This window comes from Podarcis raffonei, chromosome 14, assembly GCF_027172205.1.
Source record: "Podarcis raffonei isolate rPodRaf1 chromosome 14, rPodRaf1.pri, whole genome shotgun sequence".
Classification (NCBI taxonomy): domain Eukaryota; kingdom Metazoa; phylum Chordata; class Lepidosauria; order Squamata; family Lacertidae; genus Podarcis; species Podarcis raffonei.
The window spans coordinates 45,473,077-45,495,915 of NC_070615.1; the positions used below are offsets into that span (position 1 = coordinate 45,473,077).

At 46.5% G+C, this 22,839-nt stretch overlaps 1 protein-coding gene across 2 annotated transcripts in view; it reads left to right on the forward strand.

Moving 5' to 3' along the window:
* The window catches only part of GRIN2A (glutamate ionotropic receptor NMDA type subunit 2A), a 227,761-nt gene that overhangs the window by 142,676 nt on the left and 62,246 nt on the right, over window positions 1-22,839 (forward strand). For both annotated transcript variants that reach the window (XM_053364558.1, XM_053364557.1), the window contains exon 4: window positions 407-999. In XM_053364558.1, the coding sequence (XP_053220533.1) occupies window positions 407-999 (593 nt within the window). The remainder of the gene's footprint in view (window positions 1-406; window positions 1,000-22,839) is intronic.

Below are 22,839 nucleotides of genomic sequence, written 5' to 3' on the forward strand. Positions count from 1 at the left end.
TGGTTTCCGACCATTTTGGAAGTCAAACGGTCTTCCGGAATGGATTACGTTTGAAAACCTAGGTTCCACTGTATATGATATTCCAGCTAAACATTTAGAAGAACTTTCTGGTGGTTCTTTAGTTATGATCCCTTTATTGCAAGGCTTTGGACTAGATCAGCCTTTCTCAACCTGTGGGTCCCCAGATGTTGTTGAACTACAACTCCCATCACCCCTAGCTAGCAAGGCCAGAGCCTAGGGATGATGGGAGTTGTAGTCCAACAACATCTGGTGACCCACAGGTTGAGAACCGCTGGACTAGATGAACCTTGGTGGTCCCTTCAACTCTACAGTTCTCTGATTCTAAACCTTACCTACAGATCAGTCTAATATTAATCAACTTCTCCCTTCCTTCCCTCCTTTGTAGGATGTGATGTCCACGTTTTTCCAGTTTGGGGCTTCTATCCAACAGGAAGCCATCATCATGCTAAAATTCATGCAATACTATGACTGGCATGTCTTCTCCTTGGTCACCAGCACTTTCCCCGGCTACCGAGACTTCATCAGCTTTATCAAGTACACTGTGGAGAACAGTTTTGTGGGCTGGGACATGCAAAACATCATCACCCTCGACACGCCCATTGGTGACGCCAAGACGACAATTCAGCTGAAGAAGATCCACTCCTCTGTCATCTTGCTTTACTGCTCGAAGGACGAAGCTGTTTACATCCTGGAGGAGGCCCGTTCCTTAGGCCTGACTGGTTACGACTTCTTCTGGATCGTTCCCAGCTTGGTTAGCGGGAACATGGAAATTACTCCCAAAGAGTTCCCTGCGGGGCTGATTTCGGTGTCCTATGACGAGTGGGACTACCGGTTGGATGCCCGGGTACGCGATGGCCTTGGGGTTATTGCTACGGCTGCATCAGCCATGTTGGAAAAGTATTCGTTCATCCCAGAGACAAAGACGAGTTGCTACGGACAGCAGGAGAACGGCGAACGGCCATCTCACAGGCTGCACAAGTAAGGCTTCCTCTGCTCATTGGTTCTTTTAAAAATGGTGATATCTGCAGCTTTTGAGATCCGGGGGGAAATTAGCTGATCTGTGTAGATCAAGGGTGAGGAATTGGTGGCCCTTCAGATGTTGCTGGACTGCAGCTGCCACCATCGGATTGTTACGTGGGGCTGCCGAGAAGGCCCTCTGCCTGGTTCCCTGTAACCTAACATCTCGCAGTGAGGGAACCGGCAGAAGGCCCTTGGCGCTGGACCTCAGTGTCCAGGCTGAACGATGGGGGTGGAGACGCTCCTTCAGCTGTACTGGGCCGAGGCCGTTTAGGGCTTTCAAGGTCAGCACCAATACTTTGAATTGTGCTTGGAAACACCTGCACTAGTTGCCATTTCACCTCAATTCAAGGTGTTCACATCAGTCTTTACAGGCCTAAAGGACTCAGGCCCCAAATACCAAAAAGACCACCTCCTTCCCTACAGATCTTCTTGGGTGTTAAAATTGGCAAAGGGGAGGGGGATCTCTTGGTAGTTCCTCTGTTCTCAGAACCTTTGGGGGTAGCAGCCTGGGAGAGGGTCTTCTCTGAGGTGGCCCCAAATTTGCAGAACTCCCTCCCCAGAGAGGTGTGCCTGGCACCTTCATTAGACAGCTTCCAGGGAATGCTAAAGACCCCCCTCTTTACACTCAAGGTGCATATTCTAAGGATCCACTTTAATTCTATAATTGTTTGTTGCTTTAAACTGTTTTTAAGATTGTGTTTTAATTGCTGCAGCTTGGAACCTTAGAGTGAAGGATGAGTAATAAATTGTATAGTAATAATAATAATAATCCTTGACCATTGGCAGTGGAGGCTGGGGCTGATGGGAGTTGGAGTCCAGCAACATCTGGAGAGCTGCAGATTCCCCACTCCTAGTGCAGATGATGATGGTGATGTTTTATGCACCTTACTTCCTGATGTGTCAGGAAGCTCTGCAGGCAGCATTTCACAGTGTGCATGGAGGTTAGCAGCTCAGATCAGATACCTGAGCAGTGGAACTCAAGTTCTGTTACCCTTTACACCAACGAGGCAGCTTGAGGAACGAGTTACCAACCCACTGTTTGTATAGCGCCACAACTGGAGGTGGCCAAAGGGTGATATTGCAAGCCCTTGTTTGAAATGCTTGCAAACCTTTCTCTTGGGGAATTGTGGGAATGCAGACTTCAACTTGGTCTGTCCTTCTCTTTGCATCATAGGAGACATACAGTGGTACCTCGGGTTAAGTACTTAATTCATTCCAGAGGTCCGTTCTTAACCTGAAACTGTTCTTAAGCTGAAGCACCACTTTATCTAATGAGGCCTCCTGCTGCCGCTGCACGATTTCTGTTCTCATCCTGAAGCAAAGTTCTTAACCCGAGGTACTATTTCTGGGTTAGCAGAGTCTGTAACCTGAAGCGTCTATAACCCGAGGCACCACTGTAATTGAAATAAGTCTCTCACTTTATGAAATGTTGTTAGGGGAATTTAGAGTTTTTGTGTACAATTATTTTTAATGGCCAACTGCTCTGATAGTCAAGGATCTGTCGCTGCAGATGAAGCACATAATGAGCACATTGAGAAAGAGAAACAGTGTATTCATGAAATGAGTAGCTGCTCGATGAGTCAAAGTTGCCTTCAGAACATCGCAAAACTGCTAATTTAAGGCTGTTCCAAATGACCTGTTTATTGAGCATTCATCGTGATTTGTTTGTGGGGAGATTAGAGGATGTTGGCTATTTACTGAGCATTCATTGTGATGTGTTTGGAGAGAGGTTAGATGACATGTCCAAGCAAGTGATATCCCATGCTTTCCAGTGCATTTTCCCTTCACTTTCCTTACAGCAAAAAGTCCAGTCTTTTGGGAAATAGATTTGTTGTGCAAGGCTCTAATTGTGCAACATTGACTGGGATGTGATAGAATCTGACCCCCAAATAACAATAGAACATAGAACATAGAAATGCCCTTAGTCTCAGGTCACACCACACCACATATGTAAAGCACATTTATACCACTTTAACAGTCATGACTCCCCCCCCCCCAAATCATGGGAACTGTAGTTCCCTCTCCAAAAAGCTATAATTCTCAGCACCCTTAATAAACTACATTTCACCAGGAAATCATGCACTTTAAATATATGATGTGGCTATCTAACCACTTAGATCCTGCCTCCCCCTCACTTTGCCTGAACGGCACATATTTTTCATAAAGTTTCATTTCTTTTCAAACGAGGAGCCTTGCTTTCCTGCTCCTACAGAGAGTCAGATATCGATCGTGCCCTTTTTCAGACTCTGCTATTATTTGCGTTGCTGAAAGGGAATGAGACCTTGAAAACGATTCTTCACATAAGTTGTGACAGTGTAAGGCAGGTTCACACAATTGTTGGGTTGATTGTTTGGCGACGTTATTGCGGGGGGCACCTCTAAAAAAACACACAATTGACCCTACCTCTTCTTGTGACTGTAAGGCATGCTAACAACAACAACAACAATTTATTTATACACACCCATCTGGCTGGGTTTCCCAAGCCACTCTGGGCGGCTTCCAACAAAATATTAAAAATACATTAGAACACCAGTCATTCAAAACTTCCCCAAACAGGGCTGCCTTTAGATGTCTTCTAAATATCAGTTGTTTATTTCCTTAACATCTGATGGGAGGACGTTCCACAAGGCGGGCGCCACCACTGAGAAGGCTCTCTGCCTGGTTCCCTGTAACTTCGCTTCTCACAGTGAGGGAACCGCCAGAAGGGCCTTGGCGCTGGACCTCAGTGTCCAGGCGGAACGATAATAAATAATAATAATAATAATAATAATAATAATAATAATAAATTTTATTTATATCCCGCCCTCCCCAGCCGAAGCCGGGCTCAGGGCGGCTAACAACAATAAAACAGTACAAAAGTACAGCACAAACAACACTCTAAAATCATTCATTATAAAATTGATTCAAATCAAGCCACTGGCAACCATTGTGCCAGAGCTCCACGAAGATTGCCGAGGGAGGGAGTCAGGCTGTGCCCTGGCCAAAGGCCTGGTGGAACAGCTCTGTCTTGCAGGCCCTGCGGAAAGATGTCAAGTCCCGCAGGGCCCTAGTCTCTAGTGACAGAGCGTTCCACCAGATCGGAGCCACAGCCGAAAAAGCCCTGGCTCTAGTTGAGGCCAGCCTAACTTCTCTGTGGCCTGGGACCTTCAAGATGTTTTTATTTGAAGACCGTAAGTTTCTCTGTGGGGCATACCAGGAGAGGCAGTCCCGTAGGTACGAGGGTCCTAGGCCGTATAGGGCTTTAAAGGTTAAAACCAGCACCTTAAACCTGATCCTGTACTCCACCGGGAGCCAGTGCAGCTGGTATAGCACCGGGTGAATGTGGTCTCGCAGCGAAGACCCCGTAAGGAGTCTCGCTGCAGCATTCTGCACCCGCTGGAGTTTCTGGGTCAGTCTCAAGGGCAGCCCCACGTAGAGCGAGTTACAATAATCCAGTCTGGAGGTGACCGTCGCGTGGATCACAGTGGCTAGGTCAGGGCGAGAGAGGTAAGGAGCCAACTGCTTAGCTTGGCGGAGATGGAAAAATGCCGCCTTTGTTATAGCTGCAATCTGCGCCTCCATGGAAAGGGAGGTGTCGAAGATTACACCCAAACTCTTAACGGACAGTGCTGGCACTAATTGCACCCCCGCAAGAGATGGGAGTTGCCCCCCCAATCCCATATCGTCCCGTCCCAGCCACAGGACCTCTGTCTTCGAAGGATTTAGCTTCAACCGGCTCTCATGTAACCATCCAGCCACAGCTTCCAAACATCTGGTCAGTGTGTCTGGGGCCGAGTCAGGATGGCCATCCATCAACAGATAGAGTTGGGTGTCATCAGCATACTGATGGCAACCCAGCCCAAAACTCCAGACAAGCTGGGTGAGGGGGCGCATAAAGATGTTGAAAAGCATCGGGGAGAGTATCGCACCCTGAGGTACTCCACACACCAAGGAGTGGCGCGATGACAATTCCCCCCCAAGCGCCACCCTCTGTCCCCGACCAGAGAGAAACGAGTGCAGCCATTGAAGGACTGTGCCCTGGATCCCCACGTCGGCAAGGCAGTGGTCCAGGAGTTCGTGATCGACCATGTCGAAAGCTGCTGACAGATCTAGAAGAATCAGCAGCCCCGACCCGCCTCGATCCAGCTGTCTACAAAGATCATCTGTTAGGGCAACCAGAGCCGTCTCGGTCCCATGACCAGCACGGAAGCCGGACTGGAATGGATCCAAAGCCGATGTTTCATCCAGAAACCTACCAAGCTGTTCAGCAATTGCTCTCTCAATCACCTTACCCAGGAACGGAAGATTCGAAACCAGGCGGTAATTGGATAGATCTAAAGGATCTAATGATGTTTTCTTTAAGAGCGGGCGCACCACTGCCTCCTTCAGTTCCGCAGGGAATGTCCGCAGGGAATGTCCCTGAACGATGGGGGTGGAGACGCCTTCACACAAATTACTCTTCAAAAGCAGAGATTTGGGACATATCCAGTGTTAGGGCAAAGTCTTACCCTTTGCCTAGCCACTCACTGAGACCATGGCTACACCTGAATGCCATGTAACTGAACTTATGCATCATAGTGACCTACACATTAAAGCCTTTTGGGGGGAAACTGTGTTGGTAGTCCAAAGACTGCATCTACCAGTAAGAACACTTCCCCACCAGTTCCTTTCTCCTCTCTCAAGACGCCACATCAGGCTTTGTCTCCTCTTCCTCCTTTCGTCCCCTGGATTCCATGACTCTGTCTGAGGCTTATAAAATATTAGGAGGAGCCTGGATGATTGCATCCCCTTATCATAAGGTTACCAGACATCCCCGTTTCCCGGGGACAATCCCCGGATTTACAAATCAGATGACAAAATCCATCTATTTAGTAGGAAATTGAAAAGTGTCCCCAGATTCATTGAAAAAAATCTGGTAACCTCCCCTTATCAGCTGCATCCTTATTTACCTGCAGCCCCTCCTGCCTGATTACTGGCCAATCTGTCTGGTATGTTATTCCTGAATGGTTGGAATCACTCAAGGAAAAAATAAGTACAGCAGAGAGGGAAACATGGGATAGACTCGTGACTGGGAGCGGCCGCCGAGACCTACATTGGCTCCTAGTACGTTTCCGAGCACAATTCAAAGTGTTGGTGCTGACTTTGAAAGCCCTGAATGGCCTCGGCCCAGTACACCTGAAGGAGCATCTCCACAATGAGGTCCATCTCTGAGGGCCTTCTGGCAGTTCCCTCACTGTGAGAAGCGAAGTTACAGGGAACCAGGCAGAGGGCCTTCTTGGTAGTCTTGAGAGAGACAGAGGACAACAACAACAACAACAAAATTTCTCCTGAGACCCCAGAGAAATAAATTATGAAAACCTGTATTCTCGTACATACACCACAACTTATAGCAGTGCCCATCTGTAAAACATATTCTTTTTATTTGACCAACAAGTTAATTATAAACCTTTGGAACTGGTCTTTGATATTCTGGAGAATTTGCAAATGAAATGAAGCTCCTCCATTCTCCCGCAAAGATTTCTTTATGCTTTGTTCCTTTTGCCAGTCTTCATTTGTGAGTCAATTTCCCCCCGCAAGGGCAATACATCATACTCTCTCGTACCAAGAATTCGATTTCGCAACTTTTAAGTCCTTCTAGAATGTGGCTATAGCCATACATGCAGCTATTAAGAGAAATCCAATTAGTAGTTTATCCACCAAGTCCTGATTCTCATTTAAATACAGATTCAGTTACACAAGCTCTGGAGACTTTGTGACATACTGGTGTGTGATTTTACTCATCTCATTAAACGCTTGTTCCCCAAAATTTACCACCTGGGGGCATGTCCACCACAAGTGCCTATAGCTGCCTCTGTGCCCACGCCCTCGCCAGCACATAGATGACATTATGTTTATGCATATATGAAAGCTGTCTATTCCAGAAGCTGCAGTGAGTGTAGAAGGAAGCAGCTAACCTGCTCATGGGAACAGGTTACTTGGCAACATGTTGCTTTTTTGCTCAGAGAGCTTCCAATTTGTTACTGGTCCGGGTTCAAAAATTATTTTGTTGTTGTTGTTTAGTCGTTTAGTCGTGTCCGACTCTTCGTGACCCCCTGGACCAGAGCACGCCAGGCACTCCTGTCTTCCACTGCCTCCCGCAGTTTGGTCAAACTCATGTTAGTAGCTTCAAGAACACTGTCCCACCATCTCATCCTCTGCCGTCCCCTTCTCCTTGTGACCTCCATCTTTCCCAACATCAGGGTCTTTTCCAGGGAGTCTTCTCCTCTCATGAGGTGGCCAAAGTATTGGAGCCTCAGCTTCAGGATCTGTCCTTCCAGTGAGCACTCAGGGCTGATTTCCTTAAGAATGGATGCGTTTGATCTTCTTGCAGTCCATGGGACTCTCAAAAGTCTCCTCCAGCACCATAATTCAAAAGCATCCATTCTTCGGTGATCAGCCTTCTTGATGGTCCAGCTCTCACTTCCATACATCACTACTGGGAAAACCATGGCTTTAACTATACGGACCTTTGTAACTTTGTATTTATTATTATATAAATGCTGTAAAATGTTATACCCGATTTCTTTCCCTATTTGTATAATAACAATAAATGCACCATATAACCACAAATAAGTTACATTTACATAGACTTTCAGCTCCTGTAGAAACATATCCATAAATATTCACCGGATCAAAAAACCGCAATATCCTACTGCTCCCCAGTATAACATAGATCATTGTATCGCTACAATACATTTTGTTCTTCCTATTATTAAACACCTTAATCTATGCTCCTTGATCATAACTTATTTTAAGATGTTTGGCTTCCCCCAAACTATGAATATCGGTTTGCTGAATCCTGTGCTTTGCTGTTCCAACAGGAGAAGAGCAAACTTAATTTCTCAATGCACTCGTTTTCTCATTGTCTACCCTGCTAGATGAAGCCAGAGGAGCTGGCTTGTAAAATTTTAATTTCCCTTTGAGAAATAAAATATTGCACCTTAAGATTCCACCACCACCTTCTCCTGTTGGATAAAGTTGGAATAAGGCAGTGCCAGTTTGGAAGAAAAATGAATAACTCTCGCCATCCTTCCTAACGACACTCATTCAAACACATCTAGTGGTTTCACAGGATGAGGCTAGGAAACGGACTCTGTGGAGAAACTCTCACCCTTTGCTAAAGCCATCTGAGTATGCTTCTGTTTCCACGGGCCTTGCATTACTGATCGCGCCCAAGATAGCTTTGATACGGACCACATTTCATTAATGACTTTAATCCCTTGCACCTTAAATAATTTGGTTGAGCTGGGACCGAGATCTTAATTAGAGCAACTCTCATTTCACGCATGGCTGCCTTTCGATGGGCTTACCTGCCGGAGTCGGCTCGCAACGGCACTTGCAAATATTTTGCTTCTTTTTTGCTTTGCTTTTCTTTTTTTTAAAAAAACCAAACTATAATGCTTATAAAGGTTGATGTTGCATATTCCAGAAGCACTGGGACAGATCAGGGGGTCTGAGATGGGCACATGTGGAACTCTCCTGTCCCTTCCCCGCCCCCATGCCAGTAGCTGGCAGAGCCAGAGGGGAAAGTAGGCGTGGCCATTTCACACAGTAAAAGCCAAAGAGTTCTATATACCGTATTTTTCACTCCATAAGACGCACCTGACCATAAGACGCACCTAGTTTTTAGAGGAGGAAAACAAGAAAAAAATTATTCTGAACAAAACAGTGGACGTATGATTTTTGTGGTTCATGCTGTGGCCACAGACATGTGATCTGATGGTGAATTTGGGGTGACCCAATGCAAAAATCCTGAGGATCCACAGGCTTTTACCTCCCCACTCCCAGGCAGCCTCCTAGCATCCCTTATCTCTCTTCCGATCCCACCAATCAGCTGTTTCCTTTCAACACTCCCTTCCCTCTTGTTTGCCTTAGTTTTTTTTCCTTAGCCGGAGCAGTTTTTTGTTCCTCTTTTTCTTCTAATGTCTCTCCTTATTGCTTTAGTCTTCCTGTTTCCCCCTATGCAAGTTTGCTGTCTTCACCTCCCCCCTCCCAGGCAGCCTCCTTTATTGCTAGCATCCCTTATCTCCCTCCCGACTGCTTGCTGATCAGCGGCTTTGTTTCAACACCCACTTCCCTCTTTCAAAAAAAAAGGGGGGGAAGCATGATTTGCTTTTTGCCCCTGGGCAATTTGGCTCCAGGGACCACGCATTTGCTCCATAAGACGCACAGACATTTCCCATTACTTTTTAGGAAGAAAAAAATGCGTCTTATGGAGCGGAAAATACGGTATATATATGCGTGCACATACATTTCTTCATCCAGGCAAGCAAGAAGCATTACAGAGCAGGGACATGTTCCAGACAAGCAAGAGCACTCAGGAAAGGTGTGGAGGAGTGCTGATGATGAGGAGACCCCTGAGGGCAATTTCATGAGGTCTAGAGGGCCACATATACCCAGCCTCCGTTTTCAAGGCAATGCCATGAGGAGTAAATCAACAGTGACATTATGACGCCCTGTTTGCATACATACCATCCTTCCGGACCTCCTCATTAAAAAGCTGACTGACATGAACCTTTCTTCTACCATCTGCGAGTGGATTAAAGACTTTCTGATAGATCGGACACAAACAGCGAGGATTGGACATATAACATCTAATTCCGTGAAAATCAGCACTGGCACACCACAGGGATCTGTGCTAAGTCCCTACCTGTATTCATTGTATACATACGATTGTGTATCATCTGACCTGTCTACTGCAGTTATTAAGTTTGCAGATGACACCACCATAATGGGTTTAATAACAGGTGGAGACGAATCAGCGTATAGAGGGGAGGTCCAAAAAATATCTACATTGTGCCTAGGGTACAACTTGCACCTTAATATCAGCAAGACAAAGGAGATGGTGTTGGACTTTCGGAGGAAGAGAGGAGAACTAGCCCCGCTGTACATCAGGGAGGGCTGTGTGGAGAGAGTCTCTTCCTTTAAATTCCTAGGAGTTTATCTCAGTGAAGACCTTACTTGGAAAATAAATACAACCCAGGTGTTTAAGAAAGCCCAACAGAGACTCTATCTCCTCAGAGTATTGCGAAAGAATGATGTCAATCAACATTTGATGATCTCCTTCTACCGGTCAACAATAGAAAGTGTCCTTTCATCACGGTATGGTACACTGGTTTGACAGCAACTGATAGGAAGTGCCTACAGAGGGTGGTGAATACAGCACCAGATATTATGGGCTGTCCCGTGAATCCGCTGGATGAAATAGCGGAAGAACGTTGCCTCAGGAGAGTGAGGAAAATTCTCAAGGATGATTCACACCCTGGCCGGCACTTTCTTGATCTCCTGCCCTCAGACAGAAGATATAGAAGCATGATTAGTCGCACCAACAGGGTAAAGAACAGCTTCTATCCGTGGGCTGTTAGGCTGCTGAATGAAAAGATAACAACAGGGCAACTGACTTTCGGGTTTGGTGTGTGTGTGTCAGTAAACGAGGGGAATTAAGACTAAGAGAGCTGAGTGGGGGGTGCTTGTGTAATCTCACTGTATACAAGTTGTACAAGTGACAATAAAGTATTTCAATACTGGTGTTATACACAACACAACCCAATGGCCAAGAGGTGAGAGACTCCGGGGATGCCAGCATCTGGTTCCTTGGAATGAAGGTCAGTGGAGATGTCTTTAGGATGTATGGTTTTATTTACACACATATCTACAACCTGAGCATAGGGTACAGGGGCTCACAGCATCATCACCCGAACAGATCTTGCTTCGCCATTAGGTCTCCCAGGAAGGCTTGAGCCCAGCCCAGGGCACGGCATGGCCCTGTGTCCCCAGCTTACAGCACCAGTCCATCTCTTTATCACAGCTTCTCCTATACAAAAGGTCCCCTTAGCTTATTGTTCTACACCCTAGAATAATGTGACACCCAACCAAGTTAGCTGGGGAAAGGTCCACTCATTTGTCTCTATGGCAAACTTTTTGCTGTCCAGCCAAAGCCATTACCTTAACAAAGGAACTGGTTGGGCTGGCTTAGCAACCTCTTTGACTACATTCTAAGCAAACTTGGAAAGGACCCAGACTGATTTCCCCAAACTAATAACACTATAGTCATACCTCGGGTTACAGGTGCTTCAGGTTGCGTTTTCTCGAGTTATGGACTCGCCGAAACCTGGAAGTACCAGAAAGGGTTACTTCTGGGTTTTGGGGGTTGCGCATGCACTGAATCGCAACCCACATGTGTGCAGACGCACCATTGCAGATTGCAAACACTGCGGGTTGCAAACGTGCATCCCGCACGGATCACGTTCACAACCCGGGCGTCCACTGTACTCTCCATACCACGTTCACAGGGCCAGCCCCACCATGATCCAGAGTGAGGCATCTGCCTCAGGCAGTGGGTACTGGAGGATGGAAGCAGCCTCCCTGGCTGCTCCCGTTCTTCTGAGCTGGCAGTCCCTAAGGGTGACGGCAGTTCAAAGATGGAGTTGAGTCTTTATTAGCAAAAACACGATCTCCATAGACTTGGTTGAGTGTCACGCCTAATGAGCAGAGCACCTCATTCCCAGTAATCTTCCTCCATGAAAGCAGCTCTCTTTTGGTTCTGGGAGACAAGGTAGAGGGGAGCTTATCACAGCAGAAAACACCCATGACTCTTCACTAGCCTGATCCATCAGGCCAGAGGTATAGCACTGGTGGGGCGAGGGAGAGCCATTTCCCTGGGTGCATTTTCCCCCAGGGCACATTTTGCTCCTTGCGCTGCCTCTGCCAGTCTCCCGCTGCTTTGCGAGTCCGATCCCACATCCCAGTTAAAGTGCTCATTTTAACATCCTTAAAATATCAGCGACTTCCCTTCTTCTCTTTCTGTGGTTCATTTTGTATATCTTATATCCCTGCATATTTTACAAAAACTGTACTATTCTGCATTCCATTATTCCACCCATCAAAACTTATTTACAATGTTGGATTTATTTTAATGCTGCTAGCCTTTTCAGCTGTACACAGTTATTTCCCATATATTCAAGAAATGTTTCCCAATCTTCTCTAAATGTATGTTCTTGTTCTTTTATTCTATATTCTGCACATATTCTGTCAATTTAAGTTGCCATACATTGACTGGGATCTCGCTCGTTTTCCATTTTTTGGGCTAGCAAAATACAGGCCACAGTTGTGGCATACATAAATAACCCTTTTTGACACTTGGAAATTTCATTCTGAATTATCCCCAAAAGAAAGAACTCTGTTTTTTGGGAGGGAAAGTACTTTTAAACATTTTTTTTTAATTCATTATGGAAAAAATGGATCATTTCCCAATACCCTTTTACAAGTCCAGTTTCTGCCCCTGATTCTGAACTTCTCTCTGCCATAGGCTCTCTGTGCTCACTAAGCCCTGTCACCTCTCCAGCTTCCAACACTTCCTCTTCCTAGTCTTTGCGTGTTCAGACCCAGATACCTCCCCCCTAAATAAAGACACATTTGCCTCAAATTTTAGTTTTGGTTTTTGGCAGAATTTAGGCCACAACTTTATTGATTACAGAAAGTGAGTGGTTGCATAGGGTCTGGTTCAACTAGCTCCCTGCACCCTTGCAGGCAGCGCTGACCCAGGGTTCCAGCATAGGTCAGCCAAGGGTGAACACCTGGGTAGGCAAAAAGCCGGGCACAGACTATGTTCACCACCCAGATGCCCCCATGGACTCAGGCACAGGCACAACCCCCTCTCAGGGGTTGACCAAACCAGTTGAGTCCCTGGATTCCTTTAACGGAATACCCTTCACATAGGGATGGCGAGAGAGTTCTCCCATCCCTATCACCTGAACCAGAGCCTATCCGCAACCTTAAAAGTTGTGATGATTTGCTACGCAGCGGGCGAAACCCAAATGGCAACAGCCAATCAGCCAAGTGGGGAAAATTCCTGCCGTGCCCCTGTCCCAATGAGAGACTACAAACGATGGCACAGCAAGGTCAATTGCAAAAAATGCCCTAAAAGTAGGTGGGCGGTTGTTCTGAATGCACGAGCTGAAAGAGGAAGCTCTGGGTCACATGCATGGGTATATATAGGTCCCTCAATCCATTTGGACTGTGCCCCATTGGCCAGATTAAACCAAACATCAAGGGACCTACCAATCGGGTGTTGTGGCTAGCCAATCCAACCCACCCACAACACAGGAGGTCAGTCTCCAGGTCTCACCGCAACACATGCCCTCTTTTAGGGAGGACACGATTTCCTCTCTTTTCCCTCTGACCACTCATTGTCGTCTCACCACCATTCCCTGGGCTCTGAGCTTTCTTCCCTTGGTAGTTCCCCAGCTGGTTCCTTCCACCATTCCTCTGTGTCCAACCAGTCTATGATGTTGGCTTCCACCAGGTCTAAACAATCCCATGGAGAGACCAATCATCAGCCAGACAGCAGGAGCAGAGCAGAATGTGCAGGCCTAGTTTTGAGCACATCAAGAGCTGGCCCCGAATCTTCTGCCCTTGGCTGTCATCTGGGGCTGCATGCAGAGTTTACAGTTACTAGAGGTGGCGGCTATTACAAGGCTGTTGATGATTATCCGTTAATGGAGATCTCCGATTACACTTAAAACAACAGCAGCAACAACAGTTCATCCATCAAAATGCTTGCATACTGCCAACGCAGGAAGCAGACTTAATTGTGTGTGGCTTCATTCCCCAGCATTGTGTTTTCAAGGCTGCCTTACAAGTTGTTGTTGTTGTTGTTTGTTGTTATTTTGCACTGCAGAAGTCAATACATATGTCAGGGATGGGGGAAATGGCATAATGAGAGAAGGCATTTCAAAGGCTCCCCTTGTGACTTTTTAAAAATCTGGATACGAGTGAGTTAAAGGAGCAGTTTGTGTTACCGATTTGTTCACTCAGTGGCTTGTTGTTGTTGTTGTTGTTTAGTTGTTTAGTCGTGTCCGACTCTTCGTGATCCCCTGGACCAGAGCATGCCAGGCACTCCTGTCTTCCACTGCCCCCCGCAGTTTGGTCAAACTCATGCTGGTAGCTTCGAGAACACTGTCCAACCATCTCATCCTCTGTCATCCCCTTCTTGTGCCCTCAATCTTTCCCAACATCAGGGTCTTTTCCAAGGAGTCTTCTCTTCTCATGAGGTGGCCAAAGTATTGGAGCCTCAGCTTCAGGATCTGCCCTTCCAGTGACCACTCAAGGCTGATTTCCTTCAGAATGGAGAGGTTTGATAAGGGGTACTCAGTGGCTACTAACCCCAATCGCTGTGTTCTACCTCCACTGTCGGAGGCAGTGCGCTTGTGAATACTGCTTGCAGAAAACCTCGGGAGGGGAGAGCAGCCGTGAGCATCCCCCTCTAGGGAGGAAGGCTGCGGCTCTGAGGTTTCTTATTTTAGAAAGAAAGGGTGAGTAAGAGGGAGCGCGATCGGAGTTTACAAAAGTATATGTGGCATGGAGGAAATGGATAGAGGAATGTTTGCTTCCCCATCTCTCATAACACTAGAATTCGGGGACATCCAGCGGAGCTGAACGTTGGAGAGATAAAAGGAAGCACATATTTGTGCAGTATAGGGATGCGGGTGGCGCTGTGGGTTAAACCACACAGCCTAGGACTTGCTGATCAGAAGGTCACCGGTCTGAATCCCCGGGATGGGGTGAGGTCCCTGCTCCTGCCCACCTAGCAGTTTGAAATCACGTCAAAGTGCAAGTAGATAAATAGGTACCGCTCTGGTGGGAAGGTAAAAGGCGTTTCCATGTGCTGCTCTGGTTCGCCAGAAGCGGCTTAGTCATGCTGGCCATATGACCCAGAAGCTGTCTGTGGACAAACGTCAGCTCCCTCGGCCTATAGAGCGAGATGAGCGCGCAACCCCGGAGTAGGTCACTTTACCTTTACCTTTATTCGTGCAGTGCAGAGCTAACTTGTGGAGCGCACACCTGCAGAGACAGTGAGGGCCCCGGACTTGGGTGGCTTTAAAAGAGGACTTGGCAAATTCATGGAAGGAGAAGGCTACCAATGGCTACTGGCCATGATGGCTCTGTTCTGCCTTCTGTAGGGAGTAATGCTTTTGAATACAAGTTACTAAGAACCTCAGGAGGGGAGAGGGCTCTTGTGCTTGGGTCCTCTTTGCAGGTTTTCCACAGGCATCTGGTCTGCCACTGTGAGAACAGGATGCTCAATTAATAATAATAATAATAATAATAATAATAATAATAATAATAATAATTTATACCCTGCCCTCCCCAGCCGAGACCAGGCTCAGAGAGGCTAACACCAAGTACAAAACAATTGATTAAAATACAACTTAAAATACAACAAGATTAAAATACAACGTTAAAATGCAGCCTCATTTCAGTAGAAACTCAAATCAATAAACTTTTTGGGGATGGAAACGTCAAATCTTCACCAAAGCCAACTATGCAGACTGGTCCTACGTGGGCCAGAAAAAAGCCAGGGAAGTCCCCAAATAGGAGTTCCATCACAGAAGGAAAAAGGAAAAAGAAAAGAGGGGGAGGGGATTAGATGGGCCACTGGCCTGATCCAGTAGCCTCTTCTTATGTTCTTAATTAAAGGATACGGGTGCCGGTGTGGGTTAAACCACAGAGCCTAGGACTCGCCGATCATAAGGTCGGCGGTTCGAATCCTAACGACGGGGTGAGCTCCCGTTGCTCAGTCCCAGCTCCTGCCAACCTAGCAGTTCGAAAGCATGTCAATAGGTACCAGATAAATAGGTACCACTAGAGCGGGAAGGTAAACGGCGTTTCCATGTGCTGCTCTGGTTCGCCAGAAGCGGCTTAGTCATGCTGGCCACATGACTTGGAAGCTGTACGCCGGCTCCCTTGGCCAATAAAGTGAGATGAGCGCTACAACCCCAGAGTCAGCCACAAAGGGACCTAATGGTCAGGGGTCCCTTTACCTTTTACCTATGTTCTTAATTACTCTAAGTCCCCCCCCCAAATGCACAGGCCTATGTGCATGATAGGAAGGTCATAGCTCTGCAGTGAAGCATCTGCAGAAGGTCTGCAGTTCAGTCCCTGGCATCTCCAGTGTTGCTGGTTTTGTGGCCACTCAGAGTAGACAATATGGAGCAGAACTAAATGGAGCATAAAATGATGCATTTTGTTTGTTTGTTTAATTTCTACATTGCCCTTCGTCTGAGGATCACAGCGTGGTTTGCAATAGAAAAACACAAAAATGCATACCATAGTAACATGGTGTAGAGAAAGTAGACAGTTTTTCTCTAATATAATACTAAAGCCCAGAGTCGTTCAATGAAGCTGAATTTTGCATGATTCAGTTCATCCAGAAAGGGCATCATTCTTCTATGTGATTTAGCAGACAGCTCATGTAAAAACCGCGGACAGTCGGAGCTATCTTAGGCCATGTTCACACCATATATTTAAAGTGCTGTGGTGCCACTTTAAACAGCCACAGCTTCCCATAAAGAACTCTGGGAGCTGTTAAGGGTACTGAGAGTTGTTAGGAACCCCCCTATTCCTCTCACAGAGCTCCAGTTCCAAGAGCACCATGCAAAGAGGGATTGGCTGTGAAACTGCTCTGGTCTCCCTATTCAGCTCTCATTTCATCACCACTGCCCAGTCATGACTAGTGGCCCATGGGGACTGGTAGGGCGGAAGGCAGGGAGCCCCACAGTAGGTGGCGCCAGAGAGCCAACAACAGGCACAGCCAACTCATTCTGGTTCTGCCTCCACCGTCCTCCCTGCTGAGTTTTACAAGGGCAACACTGAGGCTAAGGAAGTGGAGGAGGAAGCCGATAGCAAGGGCCACCTCTTGGACTGGGTGTAAGTAAGATGGCACAAAAGCAGGGAAGGACTGAGGGCAGACTGTGGTTGGTGGAGCAGTGCCCCGTTTGCCCAAATAGAGAAGACTCCACTGTTCCTCTCCAGCCCTGCACCACTCCCTTCTTGACTGCTTTTACTGGGCTGGCATGTTTCTTGCCTCCTGATTGCTTGATTGCCTGGGACTCATTTTGGACTCACAGCTGTGCATGGAGGCGCAGGTCAATTCTGTGTCCAGAGCAGTTATCTACCAGCTCCATCTGGTACACAGGCTGAGACCCTACCTGCCTGCAGACAGTCTCACCAGAGTGGTGCATGCTCTGGTTATCTCCCGCTTAGACTACTGCAAAGCTCTCTACGTGGGGCTACCTTTGAAGGTGACTCGGAAACTGCAACTCATCCAGAATGCGGCAGCTAGACTGGTGACTGGGAACAGCTGCTGAAACCACATAACACTGGTCCTGAAAAACCTACATTGGCTCCCAGTATGTTTCTGAGCAAACTTCAAAGTGCTGGTGCTGACCTTTAAAGCCCAGTATACCTGAAGGAGCATCTTCACTCCCATTGTTCAGCCCGGACACTGAGGTCCAGCTCCGAGGCCCTTCTGGCAGTTGCCTCACTGCGAGAAGCGAAGTTACAGGGAACCAGGCAGAGGGCCTTCTCAGTGGTGGCACCCGCCCTGTGGAACAACCTCTTACCAGATGTCAAGGAAATAAACAACTATCTGACTTTTGGAAGACATCTGAAGGCAGCCCTGTTATGGGAAGTTTTTAATGTTAGATGTTTTATTGTGCTTTTAATATTTTGTTGGGAGCCGCCCAGAGTGGCTGGGGAAACCCAGCCAGTTGGGCAGGGTATATTATTATTATTATTATTATTATTATTATTATTATTATTATTATCACTACTACTTGTATGTGTGTAGAATGTAGGAAGTTAAAAGTCCCATCTGTGGGTCCTTCCACTTTTGCCTCTGGTCCCACCAGACCCCAGAAGGTTCTCCCTGAAGCAGGACCAGAAAGATCTCCCACCCTTGTTTTAGCTCAGGCTTCCTGAACCTTGGCCCTCCAGATGTTCTGAGACTACATCTCCCATCATCCCTGACCACTGGTTCTGCTAGCTAGGGATCATGGGAGTTGTAGGCCAAAAATATCTCAAGGACTGAGTTTGAGGAAGCCTGTTTTAGCTCATCAGAAGATGTAATGGCAATGCCTGCATCTGTTTGAATTGTATGTTTGCAAACTGGGTCAAAAGTCTCAGACCGTTTCTGGACTCCCTGCTTCGGAGGAAAGTTTCCACATTTCCACGCTGATGTGCACAGAGTGGGCTGTTCTGTTTGCTTTCAACATAGGCTCTTGATGGTCTGCAAACAGCTACTTGTTTCTCCTTTGCTTTCGATTCAGCGTTCCTGCTAATCATTTTTATTGTATTACCGTAACTGGCCACAAGGTGTCTCCGTTGCTTTTCTGAATCGTCGTTGAAATCGCGCACGTTTTTAATAATCCCATTAAGAGTTTATATGGAAAAGTTTCTTTTCAACGATTGGACCTGGTTCTCTGACATCCCTCTCCAGGGCAGGCTCTGGTTCGTTTGGTGTCAAATCCAAATGTTAACACGGGGGAACAAAGCAATAGGAAGTTCAGAGGGTTGTAGGAAGCAGCCTTTGATCGAGTCCGTTCAGCTAGATCGGTATTGTCAACGCTAAGCAGGGCGGAAATGCCAAGTGCCGCTACATTACAACGCCCCTAATCCCTGACTGTTGGGCCATTCTGGCTGGGGCTGATGGGAGCTGGACTCCAGCAACATCTGGAGGGTCGCAGATTCTATGTCTCTGGCCTAGGTAAAGAAAGGTAAAGAGACCCCTGACCATTAGGTCCAGTCGTGACTGACTCTGGGGTTGTGGCGCTCATCTCGCTTTATTGGCCGAGGAAGCTGGCATACAGCTTCCAGGTCATGTGGCCAGCATGACTAAGCCGCTTCTGGCGAACCAGAGCAGCGCACGGAAATGCCGTTTACCTTCCTGCCGGAGCGGTGCCTATTTATCTACTTGCACTTTGACGTGCTTTTGAACTGCTAGGTTGGCAGGAGCAGGGACCGAGCAACGGGAGCTCACCCCGTCGTGGGGTTTCGAACCGCCGATCTTCTGATCAGCAAGCCCTAGGCTCTATGGTTTAACCCACAGCGCCACCCGCGTCCCTGTCCCTGGCCTACACAGTGGGAATTCCTGGTTGCAGATGGCAGACAAGCCAAAATTTACCTGGAGATGCCAAGAATTGTGTCTGGGGCCTTCTCTATAACAGGAAATGCTCTGCCACTGAGCTATGCCCCTAATTGCAGAGGTTGAAGCTGGGATCTGCTGCAATCAGGGCAGGTCATTTTAGGATGTGAAACTTAATTTTTGCAAATTTATTCATTGAGGGGTCTTATTTTGGGGTGTGTGGAATTCAAATCTGCTATTATTTTTGTGACTAGACAGTATTTAGCTTGGTAAGTCTTAGACCCTCCTAGCGTCCCTATTTTCCAAGGACAGTCCCGGATTTACAGAAGCCGTCCCACTTTCTGATCTGATTCCAGAATCTCTCTATTTCCATCAGATAAATGTTGGAGGGCATGGTAGGATGTCCCTGTTTTCTTTGGAGAAATGTTGCAGGCTATGGAGTTATGCGACTCCTGAGCTAAATAACTGTACAACCTTTAGAAGACATCTGAAGTACTGAAAAGTACTGAAAAGGCCCTGGCCCTAATTGAGACCAGTCTAACCACCTTGCAAACTGGGACCTCCAAAGTGTTGTCATTTGTGGACCTTAAGGTCCTCCGTGGGGCATACCAGGAGATGCGGTCCCGTAGGTACGAGGGTCCTAGTTGCTGAGATCATGAGCGAAAGAGTGCTATTGTGCTTACATCCTCCTTGCTGGTTTCTTGGAAGCATCCAGCTGGCAATTGTGAGAACAGAATTCTGGATTAGATGGGAAGATGGAATGGTTGGTGGATTAAGAGAAGGACCAAGGCTCACCTGTAGAGTATTTGCTTTGCATGCAGAAGGTCCCAGTTTGAATTCCCAGCATCTCTAGGTAGGACTGGGAAAGACATTTAACTGAAATCCTGGCAGGCCACTGCCAGTCTGTGCAGGCAATATTGAGCCAGATGACCCAGTAGTCTGACCCACTAAAGCGTCTTTCAATGTTCCTTTGGTTTTGATTTGATCTGGGAAAGCAATTCTTTCATTAAAATAAATAAATGCATAATCAGTTACAGAGTTCTTCCTGGTGCCACTGAGGCTGCTACTCATACAGCTGTGAAATAAAGTTACGGGGATATAGACCTTTGGTTAACTAGATGTTATATTCAAACTTCTTGCAGTTCTCGCCATTTTATTGTCCTGTTACATCTGATTATGGTCTTCCAGTCCATTTTATCTTTAAATCTATTGACAGAAAGAGGAACACACTGACTGCTTTGAGATTTCAGCCCATGCCCATAGCATATTTAGAGGTGAGATTTGCTAGAATGCCTGCAAATTGTCATTGATGCATTTGTGGGCAGAGAGGGGTTGGAATATATTGTTCCCTACGTATTGTAGTGTTGCCTGTATCATTCCTCTAGGGGTAGGGATTTTTTTCCCCTCCGCCTTTAAGAGGTTCTTGAGACAGTTTCTTTCTTTCTTTTCACAGTAGGGAGGGAATCTGTTACTTCTTGGTTGATAGAGATAAATATATCCCAGGTACGCTTTCTGTGCTTGCCTTAGCAGCACACAGATCAAGCAAAACCGTTTCACACAGAATGGGGTGCAACACTCTGGAAATCCTCTGTGCTAAAATGTACTGTATCTTTCTGCTTGACTATGGGGAAAACCCTAGGGTTGGAAGTCCAGCTGGAACAGATCTATGGCTGAGCCATAGGCACCAACTCCATGGGGCTGAGGCAGTTTGGGGGCCCCAATGCTTTTTCTTTCTTTCTTTTTCAAAATTTTGTTCATTTGGTTTTTCATAATGTTAATGCATAACATATATAACCATTATATGGTTTTGAATTATGGTGCTGGAGGAGACTCTTGAGAGTCCCATGGACTGCAAGAAGATCCAACCTATCTATTCTGAAGGAAATCAGCCCTGAGTGCTCACTGGAAGGACAGATCCTGAAGCTGAGGTTCCAACACTTTGGCCACCTCAGGAGAAGAGAAGACTCCCTGGAAAAGACCCTGGTGCTGGGAAAGATGGAGGGCACAAGGAGAAGGGGACGACAGAGGACGAGATGGTTGGATAGTGTTCTCGAAGCTACCAGCATGAGTTTGACCAAACTGCGGGAGGCAGTGGAAGACAGAAGTGCCTGGCATACTCTGGTCCATGGGGCCATGGAGAGTCGGACACAACTAAATGACTAAACAACAACAACAATAACCATTAAAAAATAAAAATAAAACAAAAGGTTCCTCAAACCTTCGGACCTCCCTCCTTCCCTCCCTGGGTTCCAAGTCAATCTTTCATTTCTGGATCTTTTACTGTAATCTGTCTAATAAGCATCCATAGTTTCCAAAGTTTCTCTTACTTTACAAGTGTCATTGTATTCCTGCTAGTGATCTCATCTGTTTACGGTGGTCTCTCAAATATATTATAAAGTTATTCCATTCTTTCACAAATATTTGGCCTTCCTGATTTCTCATCTTTCCCGTCATTCTTGCCATTTCGGCATAATCCATCAACTTGGTCTGCGGTTCTTCTTTGGTTGGTACTTTATCTTCTTTCCATCCATGGGCTAAGAGCATCCGTGCTGCTGTTGTAGTATACATAAACAGTCTTTTCTTTTCTTTTGGTAGTTCTGCACCTATGATTCCTGACAAAAAAACTTCTGTTTTTTTAAAAAAACAAAAGTTATCTTAAACTTTTTTTTCAATTCATTATATGTCATTTCCCAGTGCTTTTTAAAAATCTTTATTGCATTTTTTATTTCTTTTTACAAAAAAAAACATCAGCTGAACATTGCATCCAGATACTTAAAAATACAAAGAAAAAATACAAAGAAAAAGAAAGAAGTAAGAAAATAAAGAGAAAAGAGAGGGGAAAACGCAAAAAAGAATTTGTCAAACACTAATTTAAATATTCTGTACACCAGGTTCTCAGAAAGAAATGCATTTTCATCCCTTCTTTTCTTTCTTTCTTTACGGTCACTTTCTTTCTGCTCCGGAAAACTAGTTTGAATCCCTGTGATATTGGTTTGACTTCCCTCTTTGCGGCTACAACACTTCTCTTAAGTAACAAGTCTTCTGTATTCATTTATTTACAATCCATTTCCCCCATTATATCTGTAACAGTTATAATGTATAACGATATCATTCCCCAATGCTTTTTCTTAGTGGGACAGGTCCTCTCAATGTTCAGAGGGTGGAGGAGGGGGAACGTGGAGCCGGGTGCGAAATGGCTTTGGTACCTGGTCGCTCCTCCTCCTGCCACATGGGGGAGGGATGGGGAAGCAGCCCCCAGCCAGTGGTCCAACAGGAGGAGTAAGAGGATGCTAATACTGGAGCAAAGTGCAGTGTGGCTAAGTAGTCAGAAACTCCTCCTGCTGCTGCCACCACTGGCTGGGGAGGGGGGGTTCCCCCGGTCTTTCCTTTCCATTGCATGGAGAGGGGGAGGATGGGGCCCACCGGCCCCTAGAGCTGTGATGTCACCCCCCCAGCTCATTGCAGCATCAAGGGCATAATGTCAGAATGTTGCGTCGGGTGCCCACAATCTTTTTCAGAAGTTAGCACTTCTAGGATGAGCCATCTGATTCCTGGCTCAGTTGGTGTGAACTCTGTTGTTATAAGAATGAAAAAAACCTGCTCCTACTCCCTTATGACATATCCAAGAGCCCGTATAGAGTCCTTAAGTAGGTTCCCTATCAGTAGGAGAAAATAACAGAGGCCAACCAGAGTATATTGAGAAGCAAAGCGGCTAGTAAGCCTGATCTTTATTAACTGTTGCAACAGGGTCCTCACTTGCCACACGAAGGAGGGAGGAGAGAACCCAGAACAATGGTGCACAAGCCCTTATATGGACTTTTGAAATTGCCCACACTGTAGCCAAAGACAACCTGCCA